General features: G+C 56.3%; 1 protein-coding gene and 1 long non-coding RNA gene across 3 annotated transcripts; one reads left to right on the plus strand and one right to left on the minus strand.

The window, feature by feature from the left end:
* The first annotated feature begins 3,562 nt into the window (after positions 1-3,562).
* On the plus strand, positions 3,563-19,291 carry LOC125089117 (cadherin-1-like). Its single transcript, XM_047711008.1, has 14 exons — positions 3,563-3,659; positions 5,156-5,257; positions 5,333-5,476; positions 5,583-5,738; positions 6,587-6,731; positions 8,816-8,991; positions 9,889-10,017; positions 11,509-11,691; positions 13,111-13,355; positions 13,545-13,681; positions 14,506-14,621; positions 17,083-17,222; positions 18,446-18,581; positions 19,016-19,291. Exons 1-14 carry the CDS (start codon positions 3,615-3,617, stop codon positions 19,103-19,105), a joined length of 1,944 nt encoding a protein of 647 aa, XP_047566964.1. The 5' UTR covers positions 3,563-3,614; the 3' UTR covers positions 19,106-19,291.
* LOC125089123 (uncharacterized) lies at positions 11,657-16,237 on the minus strand. 2 transcript variants are annotated; one of them, XR_007123864.1, is made up of 3 exons: positions 15,874-16,237; positions 13,818-14,593; positions 11,657-12,705 (listed from the first exon to the last, which is right to left on the minus strand). It is a non-coding gene; the product is annotated as an uncharacterized LOC125089123 (long non-coding RNA). The 2 variants fall into 2 exon arrangements; XR_007123865.1 differs by lacking the exon at positions 15,874-16,237 and adding an exon at positions 15,341-15,676.
* Positions 19,292-19,315: the final 24 nt, after the last annotated feature.

Here is a 19,315-nt window from a genome sequence, read left to right on the forward strand (position 1 = left end):
GTTACACACCAGAGGACACACACAGGGGAGAAGCCCTACGTTTGCAGGGAGTGTGGGCGAGGCTTTACACGGAGGTCAGGTCTCAACACACACCAGAGGACACACACAGGGGAGAAGCCCTACGTTTGCAGGGAGTGTGGGCGAGGCTTTACACGGAGGTCAGGTCTCAACACACACCAGAGGACACACACAGGGGAGAAGCCCTACGTTTGCAGGGAGTGTGGGCGAGGCTTTACACGGAGGTCAGGTCTCAACACACACCAGAGGACACACACAGGGGAGAAGCCCTACGTTTGCAGGGAGTGTGGGCGAGGCTTTACACGGAGGTCAGGTCTCAACACACACCAGAGGACACACACAGGGGAGAAGCCCTACGTTTGCAGGGAGTGTGGGCGAGGCTTTACACGGAGGTCAGGTCTCAACACACACCAGAGGACACACACAGGGGAGAAGCCCTACGTTTGCAGGGAGTGTGGGCGAGGCTTTACACAGAGGTCAAATCTCATCAGACACCAGAGGACACACACAGGGGAGAAGCCCTACGTTTGCAGGGAATGTGGGCGAGGCTTTACACAGAGGTCAAATCTCATCACACACCAGAGGACACACACAGGGGAGAAGCCCTACGTTTGCAGGGAGTGTGGGCGAGGCTTTACACGGAGGTCACGTCTCAACACACACCAGAGGACACACACAGAGGCTTTACCAATAAATTGCATCTCCACGACCAGAGGAAAAATGTAGCCACCACACACTCCATACCCCAGCTCTGAGGGAGGCTCAGAGGAAGCCTACTGAGCCCTTACACCCTAAGAATATAATGAGAGCACATATAACTGATTAAAGAAATTCTCTACTTTCCGGGACAACAGATGAGGTATACAAACAGGGGAAGGTTTCCTTAAGTGCTCTGGAGATGTCGACACCAATCCCCCCATGGTTTTTTGCCCTCCTGTTCTAATAAATTTCATGTTCATGCGAATCTGAAGTCCACATCATATACCTCGTTCCCCTCTTATCACTGAAAGCGGAAGGCTCCAGGAGGGCGAGATGACTCCTATTTTTGGTCCACATCTCCACAGGAAGATTCAACCCCTGGAAAGGAGTAAGTCAGGAGTGAATCTAGTTAGAGCACTAAAGAACCAATTTCTGGGCCAGGGAGAGAAATCAAAGATTTGACACGGACTCATCAGGGAAGGGAATTCTCTGGTCTCTTGGGATGTGTGGTGTTTTCTCCTCATAGACCCCTGCCTTCTGCTGCCACCCTCCTCACCTGGCTTCTGCTGACTCCTCTCCAGGTTTCCTCCCACCTTTGCAGCCTCAGAGGTGAACATGAAGGGGAGACATGGGCATATGTGTACATATGCGTACCTGTGTGCCAGGCTCCGTCTGGGATCCCTCCTCTCTCTCACACGCTCTCCTTGTGATTGTCATCGCCAGCATACAGAATCCATACCAGACTGGAGTGGGTTCGAGTCTCAGCTCTGCCCTCACCAGCCATGTGACTTCAGATCCTCTATTTCTGTGTGCCCATTTCATCATCTGAAGAATGGGAATGGTAACTCCAGCCTTCAGGCTGGATGGTCCAAGCTGAGTAAGCACGGACATGACCCAGCACAGAGATGCTGAGAACGCAAGTCCCTCCCGTTTTGTTGTTCTCACGCAACGTTCAATGGCCATGTCTTCAACGGCCTTAGTGCTGCACAGGGGAGGACAGAGAGAGCCCAGGGGCCAGGGAGCCAGAATCAGGGGCTGGTCAGGTACCACTGCTTTCTCTGCACAGACTCAGCTACCCTGAGAAGGAGGGGTGAGGTCAGGGATGCAAACTGGAGGGTCCATTTTCCTCCAGGCCACTGCCCTCCCCACCCAGCCCGGGCAGCTCAGAACCCCGCAACACAGGCAGGCAGTACAGACAGTAACCTGTAAAACCAGACCCTCACCCACCCCTTGCTGAGAACAGACTCTGGGCTCCGCATCTCTAGGAAATGGACACCCCGTAAGTCCCTGAGCCCCTCCCTGCCGCATCCACACGCAGCGCCCACGAAGCCTGTGCTCAGTTTCTGCAGCACGCCTCCCTCACACCTGGGCCCCTGCTGGCTTAATGCGTTTGTGCATAAACACAAACCCTAGTGCATAAACACAAACCCTATGGTTTAAGGCACAACCGAGGCAATCTTGAAATTCTCAATTATTTTATCTTTAAACTTACGGATGGGAAGCAAAGTCTGAAAGGACAACAGAGCAGGAAAGATATGCACAGCATCGGCCATTCCTGGCTATTCCCACTCACGTATATGGTCCACAGTGCCCCGGGATCACAGAATTTCCACAGACACAACAGGTGGGAGGTAGCAGGACAGGAGGTGAACACAAAGTATGTTGCATCCGCTACTGGGCACTCGAGGGTGCTGACAGCTTTTCTTAGAACCAGAACTCACTTCCAATGCAAAGAGGAGGTGATGGTGTTCTAGGAAACACACAGATGAGGGCCACTGTCACATCGCTCCTGCCAGAGTGACCTCCCTGCTTCTGAGGAAGAAGAGCTCATTCCAGTTCCCGCTAGAATGGCTTCATGGACGCTGAATTCCAAACCTCAACCTTCCCAGGAGATACCAAAAGGAGTGCGGGCCACGTGGGGGGCACCAAACCCCAGACCTGGAACAGGGACCCTTCTGTCCCTCTCCCCGTGCCGGGCTTTGCAAGAATCTCTACATAAACTGTGTGGATTTCAACAATAAATATTCATTACTATTTCCTCTAGTCCTGTATGCTTTTGTAAAGGAAGGTGCATATTGGGGTCTTTCATTCCCTGTGGGGGAAGTGGAAAGGGGATGATTCCCTTCCCAACACAGCATATGCTGAGAAATCCCCCTAACCCTCCATGTTCTGGGACTTCTGCATGACCCCTTGCCAAGGGGGCAGAGTTCGCAGTAATGCCAGCAGAGAAACTGCCCTGGAACCTAGTGGGAGGAGAACCCACCCAGTGCCAGGTGATTCCTGCCTCCATTTCCCCCGGGACTGACGTAAATTCCCCCTGGGAGGCTGAGCAGTTCAAGGTGAGGAGAGGCCTGTCTGTTCCTTCTTCCTCCCCTTCAGCAACAAACCCCATTCCCAGGGTGGCCACCAGCCTCCAAGAAGGGCTCCCAAACCCACGTCCTGTCAGCCACACCTGGTGCAGTTCCCCCTTCAGAGAACAGGGCTGAGCTGTGCTGAGAAAATGGCAGCGTACAATGCCCACAGTGACTTCAGCCTTGCCACACAATCTCAGGTCACCTCGTGTGCAGGAGCTAGGCCTTGAGACCCCCGCCCAAGCGTCATCTGCTTAGCAGCCATCATCCTCATTGTGAAGAGAAGGCTCAGAGGAAGGGCTGACATTGGCGGGAGTCTGAGTCTCCGTGCCCTGGTGGACAGCCAAGAAGTGCTTAGCTGAGGCCAAGGTCCTCCTCCTGCGACAACGGGCTGGCCTCTGCACCTGCCGGCTTCCCAGCCCCTCCCCTGACACTGTGATTGCCAAGGACGGGCAGGTCGATAGTCCTTGGACCACAGGACATCAGCAGCTGAGACTACAGGGCAGTGTGGCAGTGGCCTCCACCACACGCCGCTCCACCACAGCTATGGCCGGCACCACCTGCTTTCTGCTCTGCCTGTCTGCCACCCAGGTAAGGACGCTGCCGGCCTACTCAGGGACCAGAGATGGGCAGGTGAGGGCGTCACTCACCAGGATGGCGAGAACACCCTCAACTACAGGGGTGGGGACAAGCCGAACCAGGGCCCGAGCAACACATGATGGCCAACCGGTCTGAAATGGAATAAATGTGTATTTGCTCCCCGGACTCTGCCTTGTCCGGCCGCAGGTCTGGCCCCGGTCCTGGGAGCCCTGCCGGAATCAGCCTCTGAACCAAGGTAGAGAACTACCCTGAGGAAGGAGTGTCCTCCTCAGGGGCTGTCTTCAAAGACCAGACTGCTTGGAGCACCTGGCAGCTCAGTCAGTTAAGCATCCGACTCTTGATCTCAGCTCAGGTCTTGATCTCAGGGTCGGCAGTTCAAGCCCCACCCCGCACTCTATACTGGGTGTGCAGCCCACTTACAAAAACAGTAGTTCAAACTGCTCAAAGTTTGAAAGTACTAAAACTAAAAAGTACTAAAGGCAGGTTTTTTTTAATATTTTTTTAAAGATTTTATTTATTTATTTATTTGACAGAGAGATCACAAGTAGGCAGAGAGGCAGGCAGAGAGAGAGAGGGAAGCAGGCTCTCCACTGAGCAGAGAGCCCAATGCGGGGCTCGATCCCAAGATGCTGAGATCATAACCTGAGCTGAAGGCAGAGGCTTAACCCACTGAGCCACCCAGGCGCCCCAATATTTTTTTTAATGTAAGAGGTTGTTAATCTCCAAACCCAGAGAAAAATCCTGCACCATTCTGGTACACGCACTTTAATACCTCACTTCGCAAGCTCTCATACTTAATGGCAACTCTCCTGGGGCGTTTTTCTGATAATATCCCGTTGTTATGTTTCTAACACTTAAGAAAATCCAGAAAATAAAAAGCACCCAGTATGATAACTCTATTAGTCTGGGGGAACATCCATTAATACAGCCCACTAAAGCCTTCCGTCCATTGCACACAGACAACCATGCACACTTCGGCACTGCACATTTTCCCTGGAAAGCAGCCGAGCCCCTTCCTCTCTCACAGGCCTCTTTCTCTTGACAAAGTGTCTTGAGCACCTTCCTTGCAGTCTTCACTGTTACATCATGAGCAGGACTGGGCTGTGGTTGAACCAACCCTCTGCTGCTGGACACAAAAGGTGTTTCCAGAAAGTGTTTGTAGACCCGTTTGGGGGCCCGGCTTTGGTATAGATTAAAACACACACTGCATTCAGGGCTCAAGAAAGTTCTCCGGTCTCTGGGATTTAGGGAGAAGACATTCACGCCACCTCACCCTTCCCATGATGTCACAGGGCACCCCCTCTCAGCCTTCCCCCAGAGAGGAAGGTGATGGGAAACCCTGGAGGCCATGATGGAGGTGGAGGCCTTTGTTTTCTGTGGGGGGGGGGCAGAGAAGAACAGGACAATGCTGACATCTGGGCCGTCCACAGGCCCTGTCCCAAAGCCTGTCCCCTGTGCCCTTAACCTACTTCCCATCGGCTTGGCAGCTCTTTGCCCATGGGACGCCTTCCAGTAAGGGGACGCCCAAGATACCTCAGAAGCTGGGGCTGTTGCTGGAAAGTCTGCACGCCAACAAGACCCTCCAGCAGGTCAGTGTGGTGTTTACAAGGGCCGGCTTCATTGCGCTGGACCGTTCTAGGGCCCCTCACCTCCTGTCCTTCTAGGGTAACCCCTCTGGACACCACACGAAGGTGCTGACGTTCCCTCATGCCCACTTTGGTCCCAGGAGGCAAAAGAGAGACTGGGTTGTCCCTCCCATCTCCATCCCAGAGAATGATAGAGGCCCGTACCCCAAAACGGTGGCTCAGGTAGTGCAAAGGGAGAGCTCTGGTTTTGTTCTGGGGTTCCCTATGGAGAGGGGTTGGCACTGGTCTGGGATTCTTCTTGGCCCTTCTGCTTCTGTGTTGTCTTCAGGTCAAATCGAACAAGAACAAGGAAATCCAGGTTTTCTATAGCATCACGGGCAGGGGCGCTGACAAGCCTCCGTGTGGCGTGTTCATCATGGACAGAGAAACAGGGTGGCTCAAGGTCACGGGGCCCCTGGACAGAGAGCAGGAATCCCACTATGTTGTGAGTGTCTTCTACGTGGCCTCAGGGGCGGGGAGCTGGCGGCAAGGCAGCCCTCTCATTCTCTAGGTGTTTCAGACAGCCCGTGGATTTCTGAAGTTACACCTGAGACCATATTTGAGCCCCTGTTACAGTCCAAGTGCAGGAGAGTGAAGAGTGGGGAGGCAGGCAGAGCAGGGGAAGGAATCAGGGACTTAAAGTGAAGAATGAGTTCTGTTGTAGCCTGGGTGTGGTCGTGACCCCCTCAGCCTCCTTGTGCTGTTAGCATGCGTGAAGCCCTTTGAACGGTATCTAGTTCTGGGTGAGTTCTCAGCACCTGTTAGCTGAGCAGCCTTTAAACACAGCTCTCTGGGGTGTTCGGTCCAGAAGACTCTCCACCACACCCCTCGGAGGGAAACCGAGACCCAAACAAAGCCTCAGGTTGCTCTCCTCTCGAGGACACTGCCCTCTTTGGGGGTCCGACCGAGTTCCCAGGCAGGCCCCCCTTCTGTGCCTGGGAAGGGAGGGTGGGTACAGGCCGCAGAAGTCAAATGCCAAATCCTCATGATCCCACCCAGCTGCATGGGAGGCCCAGGTGAGGCACCTTCGGTGGGAAAGGGAGAGGGTAGGTGGGATGATGGCTGGCACTGTGTCCTGAGCATCGCCGGGAGAAAAACCCGAGGAGACACAGACGCAGCCTTTCGGGGCATCCCCGGGGCTGGAGTGCGAGCTGCTTTCCCAGACTCATGAGCACTCAAATGCGAGATGAAGGTAGAAAGGGGGCTGTCGCGGCAATGGGCCTTCTGTGGGACAGGTGCCCACTGGCCAGGGTGGCTCCCACGTGCCTCTGCTGCACCTCTATTGCTTTCCAGCTGTTCCTTCATGCTGTGTCTTCGACTGGGAATGCTGTGGAGGACCCAATGGAAACTGTGATCACAGTGAGAGACCAGAACGACAACAGGCCGGAATTCACCCAGGCGGTCTTTGAGGGGTCTGTGATGGAAGGAGCCTACCCAGGTTAATTGGAACAATGCAGGGTTTTGGTGACGCACGGCAATAATAAAAGGAAAAATGTAAAGAACCTGGGAAATCAAAGTACCAACAGCCCAGGGCACCTTCCCGGCGACCTGCACCCCGGGTTCCCGTGCAGGAAGGGCCCCACTTGGAGATTTGAACAGACAGATCAAGGACTGCCCAGACTTTTGAGTGGGGAGGTGATGTTCGAGCAACAGAGATGTTCTCAGGCTTCCTCAAGAGAGCTGGACCTGGGGAGGGCTACAGGCGGAGAGCATCCTACAAGGAGGGGCCAACAAGGGCCATAGAGCAAGAAGGTCCTTCTGGGCCCAGAAGTCCCAGAGACGCCCAGTGGTCACCTCACTTCTGTCTCTATATCCTGTCTGCCTTTGCTGGTTCGGCATCTCTCTAACTACTGCCTGGACAGAGCCCCCCTTACCGTGTGGCCGTTCTCATCTCACAGTCCCCTCTACACCCCCTTTCTGTGCCAGTTTCCACTTCTCCCTGAGGACTGTCCCACATATTTCCCAACCTGTGGTCTTGCAAACAAGAACCTGACTTGATCCAGGGGACACTCTGGTTCCAGCTGGCTCTTACTGCCCACTGAGGAGTTAGACCTCCAGGCATGACTGTAGGCGATGCCGACAGCCCCTGTGCCCACAGCTTCCAACCTGACATTGTGGGAATGTTGAGGTCCTCATTCTCTGGGACTATAGATAAATGAAACCAAAAGTCACAGGTATTTCACGTGAAAGGACATTGTGATAGATGCTTTCTTCTCCCCCCGCAGCCCACCAGTAGCTGCCACTAAAGCTTTCTTCCTCTTTTCCCCTTTCTTTTCTACCTTGGTGCTGCCTTGCCCTCCGACAAACCCCAGTCACCTGCCAGCACCAGCTGCCCCCAGTCACCCACATGAGGTACACATGTGTTTCAGGGTACCGCAGTAGACCACACTCGGGCAACGAGGATGCACCTTTGCCCACCCCTCATGCTTCTCTCCATCTGGCTCGTGTGCTTGGCTCCAGCTCTGGCCGTGAGACCAGTGTGCAAACAGGAGGGACTCCCTGACAATGACTGGGGAGAAAGGAGGACAGGGAGGCAGGGGAAGAGCTGCAAAGATAAGATAGGAAACAGCCCCTCCCCCTCCCCTCAAGCACTTGACAGAATGGCAGCACCTGAGGGACAAGGGTCCCACGATGACAGCCATGTCAGAAGACACCCGAAAGAGAGGCAAACCAGGAAACAGACTCTTCACTCAAGAGAACAGCCAGAGGGTCACCGGAGGGGAGGGAGGCTGGGGGCTGGGGAACCCGGTGATGGGGAGGAAGGAGTGCGTGTGTCCTGATGAGCATCAGGTGAGGGAGGGAGTGAGGAATCACTATCTCGAAAACTTGAAACTAATCTTACGCCATATGTTAACCAACTGGAATTTAAATTAAAACTTAAATGAAATTTAAAAATTGTTCAAAAGACACCCTAGAGCGCCTGGCTGCCTCAGCCCATGGAGCAAAGCAGCTCTCACCCTCGGGCCTCGGGGTCATGAGGTCGAGCCCCACATTGGGTGTAGACATTACGTAAAAAAAAAAAATAAATGTTTAAAAACAAAAATAATAAATACAACAATTTTTAAAGATGCCCTAAGGACTTATGGAAAAGGTAAACAAATCACCTGGAATTTATTATAATAATTTGGTGAATTATTTGAACTAGAACTTATATCCCTTGATAAGGAGGTTTTATCACCTGTTTAGTGAAGAGACTAAAAAAGAAACACATTGGGACGCCTTGGGGGCTCAGTGGGTTAAGCCGCTGCCTTCAGCTCAGGTCATGATCTCGGGGTCCTGGGATCGAGCCCCGCATCGGGCTCTCTGCTCAGCGGGGAGCCTGCTTCCCCCTCTCTCTCTCTCTCTGCCTGCCTCTCTGTCTACTTGTGATCTCTCTCTGTCAAATAAATAAATAAAATCCTTAAAAAAAAAAAAAAAAGGAACACATTTAATTTTGGGTTTCTATATGAACTTCTAACGCCCGGCCAATACAACACAGTTACCTGCTGAGGTTACCAACTCGTCTCCCCTCTGTCCTCACAGGAACATCCGTGATGCAAATCACAGCAACGGACGCGGACGACCACGAGAACACATACAACGCAGACATTGCCTACGCCATCCTCAGCCAGGACCCCTCGCTGCCTCACTCCAACATGTTCTCCATCAACCGGGACACGGGAGTCATCTCTGTGCTCACTACTGGGCTGGACCAACAGGTCAGGGGGCCTCGGGGGCCTCTGGGGCAGCAGTTACATGTACATGAGCCCCAGCCACTAAGCCATGGGCAGCAGCCCGTCAGAACCAACACCAGCCCACCAGCCAGAACACGTTCCCAGCCAGTCAGAACTGAGGGCTGGCCAATTAGAACATGAGCCAACCAATCAGAAGAGGCATTTATCAGGGGCACCTGGGGGGCTCCGTGGTGAAGCGTCTGCCTTCGGCTCAGGTCATGATCCAGGGGTCCTGGGATCAAGTTCCGCATCGGGCTCCCTGCTCAGCGGGGAGCGTCCTTCTCCCTCTCTCTCTGCCACTTCCCCTGCTTGTGCTAGCTCTCTGTCAAGTAAATAAATAAAATCTTAAAAAAAAAAAAAAAAAAAAAGGAAAAGAAAAGAAAGAAGAAGAGGAGTCCATGGGCTGGTGCAGGCAGGCTGGCTTTGCGCCCCTGGCGTAGTCGCTGGGGTAAATTAGATGTGATCAACAAGACACCTGCTGGAACCAGTGAAATGAAAGGACTCTGTTTCCCACAAACCTAGACCACATTTCTGGTGAAAATAGAAATGTACTGGCATCATGCCCCCATAAGCACTAGCCCCATAAATGCCTAGTGCTGGGGATTATATTGACAGATCCCAGTCCAGGAAACTTTCCTCCTGGGTCGGCTTTGGGAGGGAATGGTCTGACTCGCGCACAGTGAGCTTCTGTATGTGGGGAGCCAAGGAGAAGGCAGGGACTTTGGTCTCTCTCGAGTGACCTGGAAGCCGGTTACTTCCTGGACGGGAGGGCCCTCCAGGTTCGCTGCCTCTGCTGTCCCATATTGACTCCCAAGGTGCCACCGGGTGGATCCAAGCCTGCCTCGAGAACCCCAGGACTGACTGCTGCGTGCCTGTCCGCAGAGCGTGCCTGCCTACACCCTGACGGTCCAGGCTGCCGACCTCCAAGGGGAGGGCCTACGCTCCACAACAACAGCCGTGATCACAGTCACCCAGAGCAACCGCAGCCCTCCCATCTTCAGCCCCACTCAGGTGAGTCCTGGCAGATCGAGCGGACACCTCGTGACCTGTCTGTCACTGTGTGAGCAGCAGTGTCAGGATTCAGACAGCTTAGAACCCTCCCCATCTTCGGGTCACACTCTCCTGGGCCAAGGGCAGCCCTCTCGGCCAGCAGCAACCTGGAAGGCGGAGTTCATGACACAGGCGGGATGGGACTGCCCTGCAGCTGGGGAAGGGGCTCTGTCTCTGGTTGGGAGCCCCCTAGATCTCATGGGGTAAGAATGCAGAGCCCCTAGGCCCAGAGGGCAGGAACCAACTCAAGGATTCTTCAGGAAAAGGGGATACAGCACGTTTGGATAAGTAAAGGATAGAGGGGATTTGTCGTAAAGAAACAGGAGGGGTGGGGCACCTGGGTGGCTCAGTGGGTTAAGGCCTCTGTCTTAGGCTCAGGTCATGATCCCAGGGCCATGGGATCGAGTCCCACATCAGGCTCTCTGCTCAGCGGGGAGCCTGCTTCCCCCTCTCTCTCTGACTGCCTCTCTGCCTGCTTGTGATCTCTGTCAAATGAATAAATAAAATCTTTAAAAAAAAAAAAGAAAGAAAGAAACAGGAGGGGTTTGGGGTGCAGCTGAGCTATACGAGGGGTGGGAAGCAGAATCTGGAAACCGCTAGGAGTCAGGCCACCTTGTCTGTCTGTCCCTCTCCCTCACTCTCTCTGTCCCACTTTCTGCCTGTCCTCAGTTCTCCCTCTGCAGCCGGACTCGGTCTCCCCGGGCTTATCTGCACACTCACCGTGTCCCTTCCTCCACGGGACATTTCCTTATCAGCCACCTGCAGCACCGTCCTGTTCGAGGCAGAGTCACGAGGCTGCATCCCCTGCAGCTGAAACGAGAGGCTGCTGTCGGAATTCTGCCATCACCTGAACAGTCATGACCAGTGAAGCCGGCCTTGCTCCCGAGGGACTGGGGTCAGAGGCTCACTGGAGCCTGGCAGCTGTCTCAGTGGGAGCTCCTCTGACAGTCACACAGGCCGGACTTAACGATAGAGACACTTGCTCCCTCTGGAGACTGAGTCGGAAAGGACCTGACAGGGAGGGGCAGGGGACAGGCAGGAGGAGCCACTCCAGGCCCCACTTCCTGCTAGTCCCCACGACCGTGGCTGCCCCTGGGAACAGAGTCTGGGGTGGCTGCCCTTGGCCCCAGGCACCCATGCCCCTCAGCTGATGCCCACCTGGGACAGGAGCTGCCAGAGCCTGGGCGTCGTGGGGTCAGCTTTCCAGCCCCTTGACTCCAGGGTGAAGACAGACACCCAGCTGTCAGAGCCCCGTTGCCTACATCCGTAGCCTGAAGCGGGGCCTTTGCTGGCACTTGGCTCTAGCCAACAGATGCCGCTTGAAGAGGGGATCCTCCACTGTGGCCCCTCCTGCTGGAGAACCGTGGACTCAGCAAGGCCGGCCCAGGCTGTGGGTTTCCTGAGGCCCCACACGGGACACCAGGGACGAGGGCCTCTGTCTTTCCCTTGCAGTACGCGGGCCAGGTGTTTGAGAACAAGGTGGGCGCCGGGATAGTGAGGCTAAAAGTGAAGGACGCAGACACCCCGGGCACCCCCGCATGGAAGGCTGTGTTCTCCATCCTGAATGACAGAGCCCGCCTCTTCACTGTCACCACAGACCCCAAGACCAATGACGGCCTTTTGAAAACAGCCAAGGTGGGTGTGAGCTCCAAGGAGGGGGCTGCTGTGACCCCGTAGTTCTGGGACAGGTATGGAGCACACACTACGCTCTTCACCCAGGAGAGCAGCTGCCCAGGGAGGGCTTCCTGCTGCGCCAGTGGTCCTCTCTGGTCCTTGTGTCCCCCTGGCCGCACCATGGCCCCGGATCTACCTCAGAAGTGCTGCCTAAGTAACTGTTTTCTCCCAGAAAAATACTAACCGAGGATGATTCCATAGAGCTTAAATGGGACATGTGTCTTCATTTGGGTTCCCCCCAAAGTGGGAGGGACCCTGGGGGTGCTGAGGGGGGATGGTGGGATGGAAAGTGGGGAGAGAAGAGGGGGTCTCACAAACAAAGGGGCTCAGGCCCCCGGATCCTTCTGAGCAATGCCCTGGCATCGTCTCATCTGAGACGCACGTGGAGACTTCGCTTGGCCTGGAAGCTGCTGGTTGGCTCCTGGAGGCAGGAAGCCAGGTCCCCAGAGTGAAGGCAGTCTTCAGAGTGGGCAGGGGGGCCTGGAACCATCTGCAAACCTAAGATGAACGGTCAGAGAGAGAGAAACGAGAAGATGGCGGGGAGGGAGGGAGTCATGGGGGAAGGGGAACCTTAAGGACCTTAGGAACCTCTGCTGGGCTGAGGGGTTTTTCTCAGGAGGCGGGGGGTGGGGAGCATAGGCACTTGGCTGCTATTTGTTCCAAATGGGCTTTTTTGGCCCCAGAATCCTGGGACACTTAGAATAAACACGGAGAAGGCCAAAGGCAGCATTTAGACTGGCCTGGGGGATAGAAAGGCTAAAATCCAAGAATTCCACCATGGGCACATCCCAGGACATTTACATACCAATCTGCGTCTTACCTGGTGCAGGGAGCGAGGGGACCCCTGGGGATAACCACATGCCTGGCTGGGGCCAGGGCCTCCATCAGATGGGTCCGGTTCCACTGACCCCTGGCCCAGCCACCTGGGGATGCCCTCGGAGAATGCTGCTCAGGGCCCACTAGCCTCTCACAAGTCTGAGGATAATAAAACAGCAACCACAAGGTCTCGGCAAGTGCCGCAGGCCATTTCTGTCCTCACACTCAATTTTCACACCAGCTCCAGCAGGGAAGTTGCTGCAATCACAGACGTTTGATGGTGGGTAAACTGAGGCACGGAGAAGCAAGGTCACCTGCTTGGGCTGCACCACCAACGGCAGAGCCGAGATCTTAACCAGAGTCTGCCTCTCCATGGCTCTGCTAAGTGTGAAGTCCCTGGGAGCCGGCTCAGCGTGGAGGGCTCTCGACCACGGCCACCCCTGTCCTGCCATCCCAGGCGGTGACCTGCCCTTGGGACAGGCCAGGGGCACAGGCCAGGGCCTGTGCTCTCTCGCAGGCCAGCCAAGTCCCCAGAACCTGATACCCCTCTGCTGTGTTCCTCAGGGCTTGGATTTTGAGGCCACACAGCGATACATCCTCTACGTGACAGTGGCGAACACCGTGCCCTTGGCACCATCTCTCCCCACAGCCACTGCGACCGTCACTGTGGACGTGCTGGACACGAATGAGGCCCCTGTCTTTGTGCCCCCAATAAAGACGGTGGAAGTGCCCAAGGATGTGGTTGTGGGCCAGGAAATCACATCATACAGGGCCCAGGACCCAGACAGCCTCCAGGGTCAGAGAATCAGGTAGGACCATGGGTGCAACATGGCCTGCTGCCCCCGCTCAGGGCTGCTCAAGGCACCCAGGGATGAAATTCAGCCACATCTCTGGAGAACAAGCCAGAGGAAGACTTAAATTTCTCAGCACCTGATCGGAAGTGTGGTTGAGGGACACGTGGTCCCAGCCCTCTAGGAATGGGGGTTTATGCATTTCAGGTACCAGATGTGGGACAGCCCAAGCCGTTGGCTGGACATCAACTCAGAAACAGGCGTCATTTCCACTCGAGCCAGTCTGCACAACGATGACATGGAGAACCACACATTTTCGGCCATTGTCATAGCTGTGGACGATGGTAAGGGCCTGAAGGTTTCCCTCCGCCACACAAACACTTTGATCCATGCTAAGCTCCACGTTGGGGCTAAGCTGTGTGTACATCGTCTCGACTCATGTCCACCAGAAACTCAAGAGGACCCACCATATTGTCTCACCTGTTTCATCCATGAAAACACAGACTTTAGGACACGAAATGATCCAACCAGCATCCCAAGGGGCAAGAAAGGACTTGAGCAAGGCTGTCTGGGCCTCCGAGCGGAATCACTCCAGGGGTCCAGCCTGGTCGCTCCACCACAGTGAAGGGCACTGGGGGCCACAGCACCATCAGCACGGGGAGGAGAGGAGCAAGTCTGCCCCCAGACACCCTAGGGGACAAAGGCACCCATATAGTGCTGTGTCACACGCTCGCCCCTTGGACAGATATCCATTTCCATGCCCACAGGCGACGCTCACATTCACACAGAGCACACAGGCTCACACACACACACTCAGTCATACACACTCACACGCACTGTCACACTCACACACACACTCTCAGAACACCATGCTCAGATGACCTTACCTGGGACCACCAGCCCCTGGCAGACGGTGCCAGACCAGACCCAGGCCTGAGGACCCAGGGAGGACTGGGAGTTCAGTGGAGAAGCTGTGTTTGCAGTTAGATTAGAGGTAAATGGTAAGATGAAGCAGACTCTTTCCCGGGTGGCTCAGCGAGCCGTGAGCGGTCCATGGGGAGGGGCACCGGAGGGACACTGATCTCATGAGACAGCATCTAAGCTGGAGGAAACATGGCAGCTCGCACATTTGTGGGGTCTGACCTCTTCCATCTCGCTCCTTCCATAGGGCAACCTCCTGCCACGGGCACCGGGACGCTTCTCCTCACTTTCTCGGACCCAGATGGCCCAACAGCAGACTCGCACTGCCTTTCCACCTGCCAGAGGGGACCAGAGCTCCCAGCTGTGAGTACAGAGCACCATGACCTTTCACTGAAACATGGGGCACTGACTCGAGGTGTTAACACTCACACTGCAAATGTTTTTATCATTTTTAAGTGTTTTCATATTTTACTGTAATTTTGTTTTGACTCCAAAGATGGGCTATTTAAATACTTCTTGTGATAACCTTCTGGTAGGTAAGGGTCTTGAAGAAGAAGCTCTTTATTCTAATTTGCCTATAGCTGCCAAAAGAAACCTTGCCATCTTCTCATTAGAGAAGTGTCCAGAGTCTGCAATGTCCTGGCAATATTCCTGGTCCTCAGAGAGGGCTGACGGTCTCAAGTCTCCTGTGAAAGGGGCAGGGACCCAAAACACTGCCGTTCTGTCTGGTGGGTACGGGATTGGGAGGTAGGCCTCAGAGAGGCCCTGGAAGGAATTGTGACAATTTCCTGCTCTCCCACCCTCTCTCCCAACCACTGAGTTCTCTCCTGGGCCAGAGACTATCATGTCTCTAGAAAGGGAGTTACAGGGGCACGAGCTAAGCCCGTCCACAAGTGCTCATCCCAGAGGCGGTCACTAGTGTAGTCTTCTGTGCATCATTCTAGAAAATACCCTAACACAGAGCTTCCCTGTGCCCCCTCTAGAAAATGGGGATAACACCAGTGACGTCATGAAGCTGTCGTGAGGAATAAGGGAGCAAACCTTTGTAATGTAGTAGAAGCTGAGCACACACAGGGTCACACTGTGGACACCCAGGCCGCCACACTCGTCTCCGCCTCCTCGCCACCCCAGGACGCTGTTCGCTTTACACACAGATGGGCCTCAGTCTTTTTCGTGAACTGCAGGACATGCTGGTCCTTGACAAGGGCTCATTGACTTAACTGTCCCCAGGGCAGACAGTCTGGTTGTTTCTTGTCTCCTGTACCCATGGGTGTTTGCAAAAACAGGGGTGAGCGTCTGTTCCCAGTTCTCTCCTATAAACGTAATCCCACCCACACATCACTTGCCTGTAAATCTCAAATAGGTGTTTCTTAATCACCTCCAGAGTAGGCGAGGCCTGCACACTTCCACCTTTGCTCTGAGGGTCCCCTTCCCTGCCTTGGAGGGGTCTGTGGCGTGACCTCCACGTGGTCCCTGCTCACCACCCAGGAGTCAGAAAATGCACTTGGACAGGAAGAAAACAGCTCCCATCCCTGGAGCAGCTTAACCGGCCGACCAAGACGGTGGTGCCGACCTTCCCAGATTTTAGGCGTAACAGCTGCCCTTCACCACTTACCTTACCTAAGACGTCCCACGTGTACTCTGGGGGCTCGGCTGCCCCTGTCCTCCCGACGCCGTAGCCCAGGCCCGAACCCGGCGGCGGGCAGAGCCTCCCTGGGCTGGGGGAGAGCGCGGACCCGCATCTCAGCCTGGGAGGAGAGGACACCGAGGCACCACTGCGTGGTGTCTCGGGGCAGCCAGACCGGCAAAGCCCACCCGGCCCTCTGAGGGGCTTCCGTGGAAACCGTAACTGCTCCGGGGAAGGGGAGGAACAAACAAAGCACAAAACGTAGCACTGGGAGTCGTGGTGGGCAGTCCGGCTCCCGCGCTCAGGCGACCTCCCGGCCCTGCGCCCCCGGCCCCTGCGCCCGGGGCCCCGACCGACCCCGCCCCCCGGACCGCCCAGCCCCGCCCCAGCCCCGCCCCAAGCCCCACCCCCCGCAGGTGCCCTCAACTCCACTTCCGGCCCTGGGAGGAGCCTCCGCGGCCCCCGCAGGTGTGTGAGCCCCTGTCGCCCTCATCCCCAGCCATGCAGCGAAGCCCTTGAGACACCGCAGGAGGACCCCGAGGTGGAGCCGCCCTCCCCGCCAGAGGGACGCGCCCCCCAACCTGGGTCTGGTCGGACACGTGGCTCTTCGGCCCTGGGAGGGGCCAGGCGCCGGCCAAGGGCGGGCGCGGGGAGGTGTCTGCGCCCCGGGACCAGCTCCCGCTCGGGGTGGGGGGACGGATGCGGGCCGCTCCGAGACTGCGGGCGCTCCAGCGACACCTGGGCTCCTCGGAGGTAGGGGGCAGGCCCGGACGCGGGGCTCCTGGCTCGTCAACAGCGGCCGGGGGCTAAGGTCCCGGGTGACCCTGGAGCGGGGGGCGGACAGAGAGCTGGACCCCGGGAGAACGAGCACCCCGGGGCTGGACACCCACTGCTGGGATCCGCTGGAAGGGGGCCCTCTGTGCGGAGACGCCCTTCATTGCCTGGGTGGAGGGAAGGGGGCCCCAGTAGGTGTTAGTGTGGGGCGGTGAGGGGCTGGCCGGCCTTGTTTATCAACTGTTTTCCAGTGTGTCAGCCGCACAGCCTTCCGCGGCTGACTCAGCAACTGCTGGGCACCGCCCGCCCCCCACCTCCAGGGTCCAGCAGCCGGCTGTTGACTCTAGGCCTGCCATCTCCAGGCCACTGTGGACACAAGGCTGGAGCCTACGAGCTTACTCCTGTCCCTCTCTCGCGGCACAGGGCAGAGGTATGGAGCCGAGCAGCAGCCCACTGACCACACACGTACTGGACACCACCTCAGGGCTTCCGGCCCAGGGCCTCTGCCTCTGTCTGTCCAGGCTTGAGGACCAGGGCCAGCACTGGACCGACCTGAGGAAAAGGTAGGCTTGAGGTCTGGGCAGGACCTGAGTCCAGCCGGGGGGCAAGAAGAACGCAGCCAGCCAGTGAGTGTGGGCTCTGAGGTCAGATGGTGTTGCTGACCACTGGGCTATGGTCCCCTTGGCCTCACACCCCCAGCGCCTCTCCCTGAGGGCAGGGCTGGCTCAGGCCCAAGGCGTAACCTAAGGGCCTCATTGTCACCGTGGTTAACAGGTAACCTTGTGCCAGGCCACACGCTGGGCCCTTTACCTCTCTTCTTATTCTCACTCCAGCCCAAGGGCAGGCCCTATAACTACCCCTTTTATAGATGGGGAAACTGAGGCAGCAAGAGGCAAGTAAACACTGGCATCCCATGCCTCGCCTGGCAGCCCTGGGCCCCAACCCAAGGCTCAGGTTCTGCGGGGACGGGCCCAGCCCAGGCGCGGCCTGGTCACGCTGGGACTGCCCCTGTGAGCCTCTTGAAGGAGGCAGGCTCCCACTGCTGGTGGGAGTGGGTGGCTGGGCCCCAGAGGGTCAGAGCCTGAGGGCATGCAGCTCATCCCCGGCCCTTCACCGACACTGGGCGTCCAGGTCCCATCTGAGTGGCCCGCTCAGGTCCTTAAAGAATCCATGGAGTCCCCTGGGGAGTCACAGAGACCCATTCCCAACCCCCAAATAAACTGTGGTACAGGACAGAAACTCGAAATCACAGCTGGTGGGAACGGTGCCAGAGCTCTCCAGAGGTGATGGGGGGGCGGGGGAGGGGCACATAAATCAGTAAGCAGAGCGACAGGCCCTCAGAGCCCTCCACTGGACACTCTGTGCAGTACAAACAGGCCACCATGCGGCTGGGGTGTGGGTGTAGTTACTGGTCCAGAAAAGCCACACACACTGTATTAAATGACAAGTACAAGTTATCAAACAGTATGTTTAATACAATCCATTCTAGGGTATTTTCGCAAGTTTACAAATAAGCATAGTTATGTGTAGAGAAATTCTGTAAAAAATACATGCCAATATAAAGGGATTGTTGCTTATAAAATAGGTTTGGTTTGTTTTTTTACTTTTCTGCTTCTCTGTATTGGAGTTCTATCTAAAAAGACAGTGCAGTGTCCCTGAGCTGCTCCAGAGCCCCGGGCCCCGGACTGTGTCCTGCTCTGGGGGTGTCCGAGGCCACTGGCCATGCAGACCCTAGAGAACGAGGCAGGGGCGACTCCTCCCCAATCCCTCCCTCCATTCTCCCCAGCTCCACCAACTCGGATGGCCGCTGCCCGGGGCTCCTGCCACCAGGCCCGATGAAAGCGGGCACCTACAAGCTGTCCTTTGACACCGAGGGCTATTGGAAGGAGAGGGGCCAGGAGAGCTTCTACCCATACGTGGAGGTGAGCGCCCGGCGTGGAGGCGCGTGATCCCCGGCTTCCTGCCAGGGGCAGGCTGCTCCCACCCCTCCCACCTCTCCCAGGGTTAGGGTGTGACAGTGAGTTCACCTGCTTTGAGCTCCCAGAAGAAAGGTATCCAGGGCCTTTACCACAACACACCCGTCCCTGCCCTGTCCCCGGGTAAGGCTGTGGGGCACAGGGCCAGAAGTGACTCAGCCCCTGAGGACAGAGGCACTCAGCTGACACTGTTCACGGTAGATCCTTTAGGTTCCTCGAGCCGATGGCTCTGCCTGAAGAGGATTCAGCCCCATCGCAGCCCTGGCCAGGTTTCCACTTTCCATGAGCTCCAGCTGGCTCCTGGGGCTCCATCCCATGGTCCGGGCTACCTGCTGCATACAGACCCCTCACTCTCTTCCGGTGCCTTCTCTGCTTCTCAGGTGGTTTTCAGCATCACCAATGAGACCCACAGATTCCACGTGCCCCTGCTGCTGAGTCCATGGTCCTACACCACGTATCGGGGGAGCTAGCAGCCGAGCCATCGCCTCTGGCCAGCTGCTGGCCTGTGAGCATCGATGCCATCCCAACAGCTCCCTGAGGCACCCCAAGAGAGGGCAGCAGTTATGCTCCCTGAGGGGAGTCTGACCCGCCCTCTCCAGTAGCAGCTGAATCTCAGGCTCAATAAAGTCAGCACCAGCATGGCTAAGGCCACGGCAGTTCCTGGGCTCTATGAGTGCTGC

Source organism: Lutra lutra, chromosome 17, assembly GCF_902655055.1.
Source record: "Lutra lutra chromosome 17, mLutLut1.2, whole genome shotgun sequence".
In the NCBI taxonomy this organism is placed as follows: domain Eukaryota; kingdom Metazoa; phylum Chordata; class Mammalia; order Carnivora; family Mustelidae; genus Lutra; species Lutra lutra.

Coding starts and splice junctions, on each gene's coding strand:
- LOC125089117 (XM_047711008.1), top strand. CDS start 3,615: ATGGCCGGCACCACCTGCTTTCTGCTCTGCCTGTCTGCCACCCAG. Junction 5,477..5,582: donor ACCCCAAAACGGTGGCTCAG/GTAGTGCAAAGG, acceptor TGTTGTCTTCAG/GTCAAATCGAACAAGAACAA. Junction 5,739..6,586: donor AGCAGGAATCCCACTATGTT/GTGAGTGTCTTC, acceptor ATTGCTTTCCAG/CTGTTCCTTCATGCTGTGTC.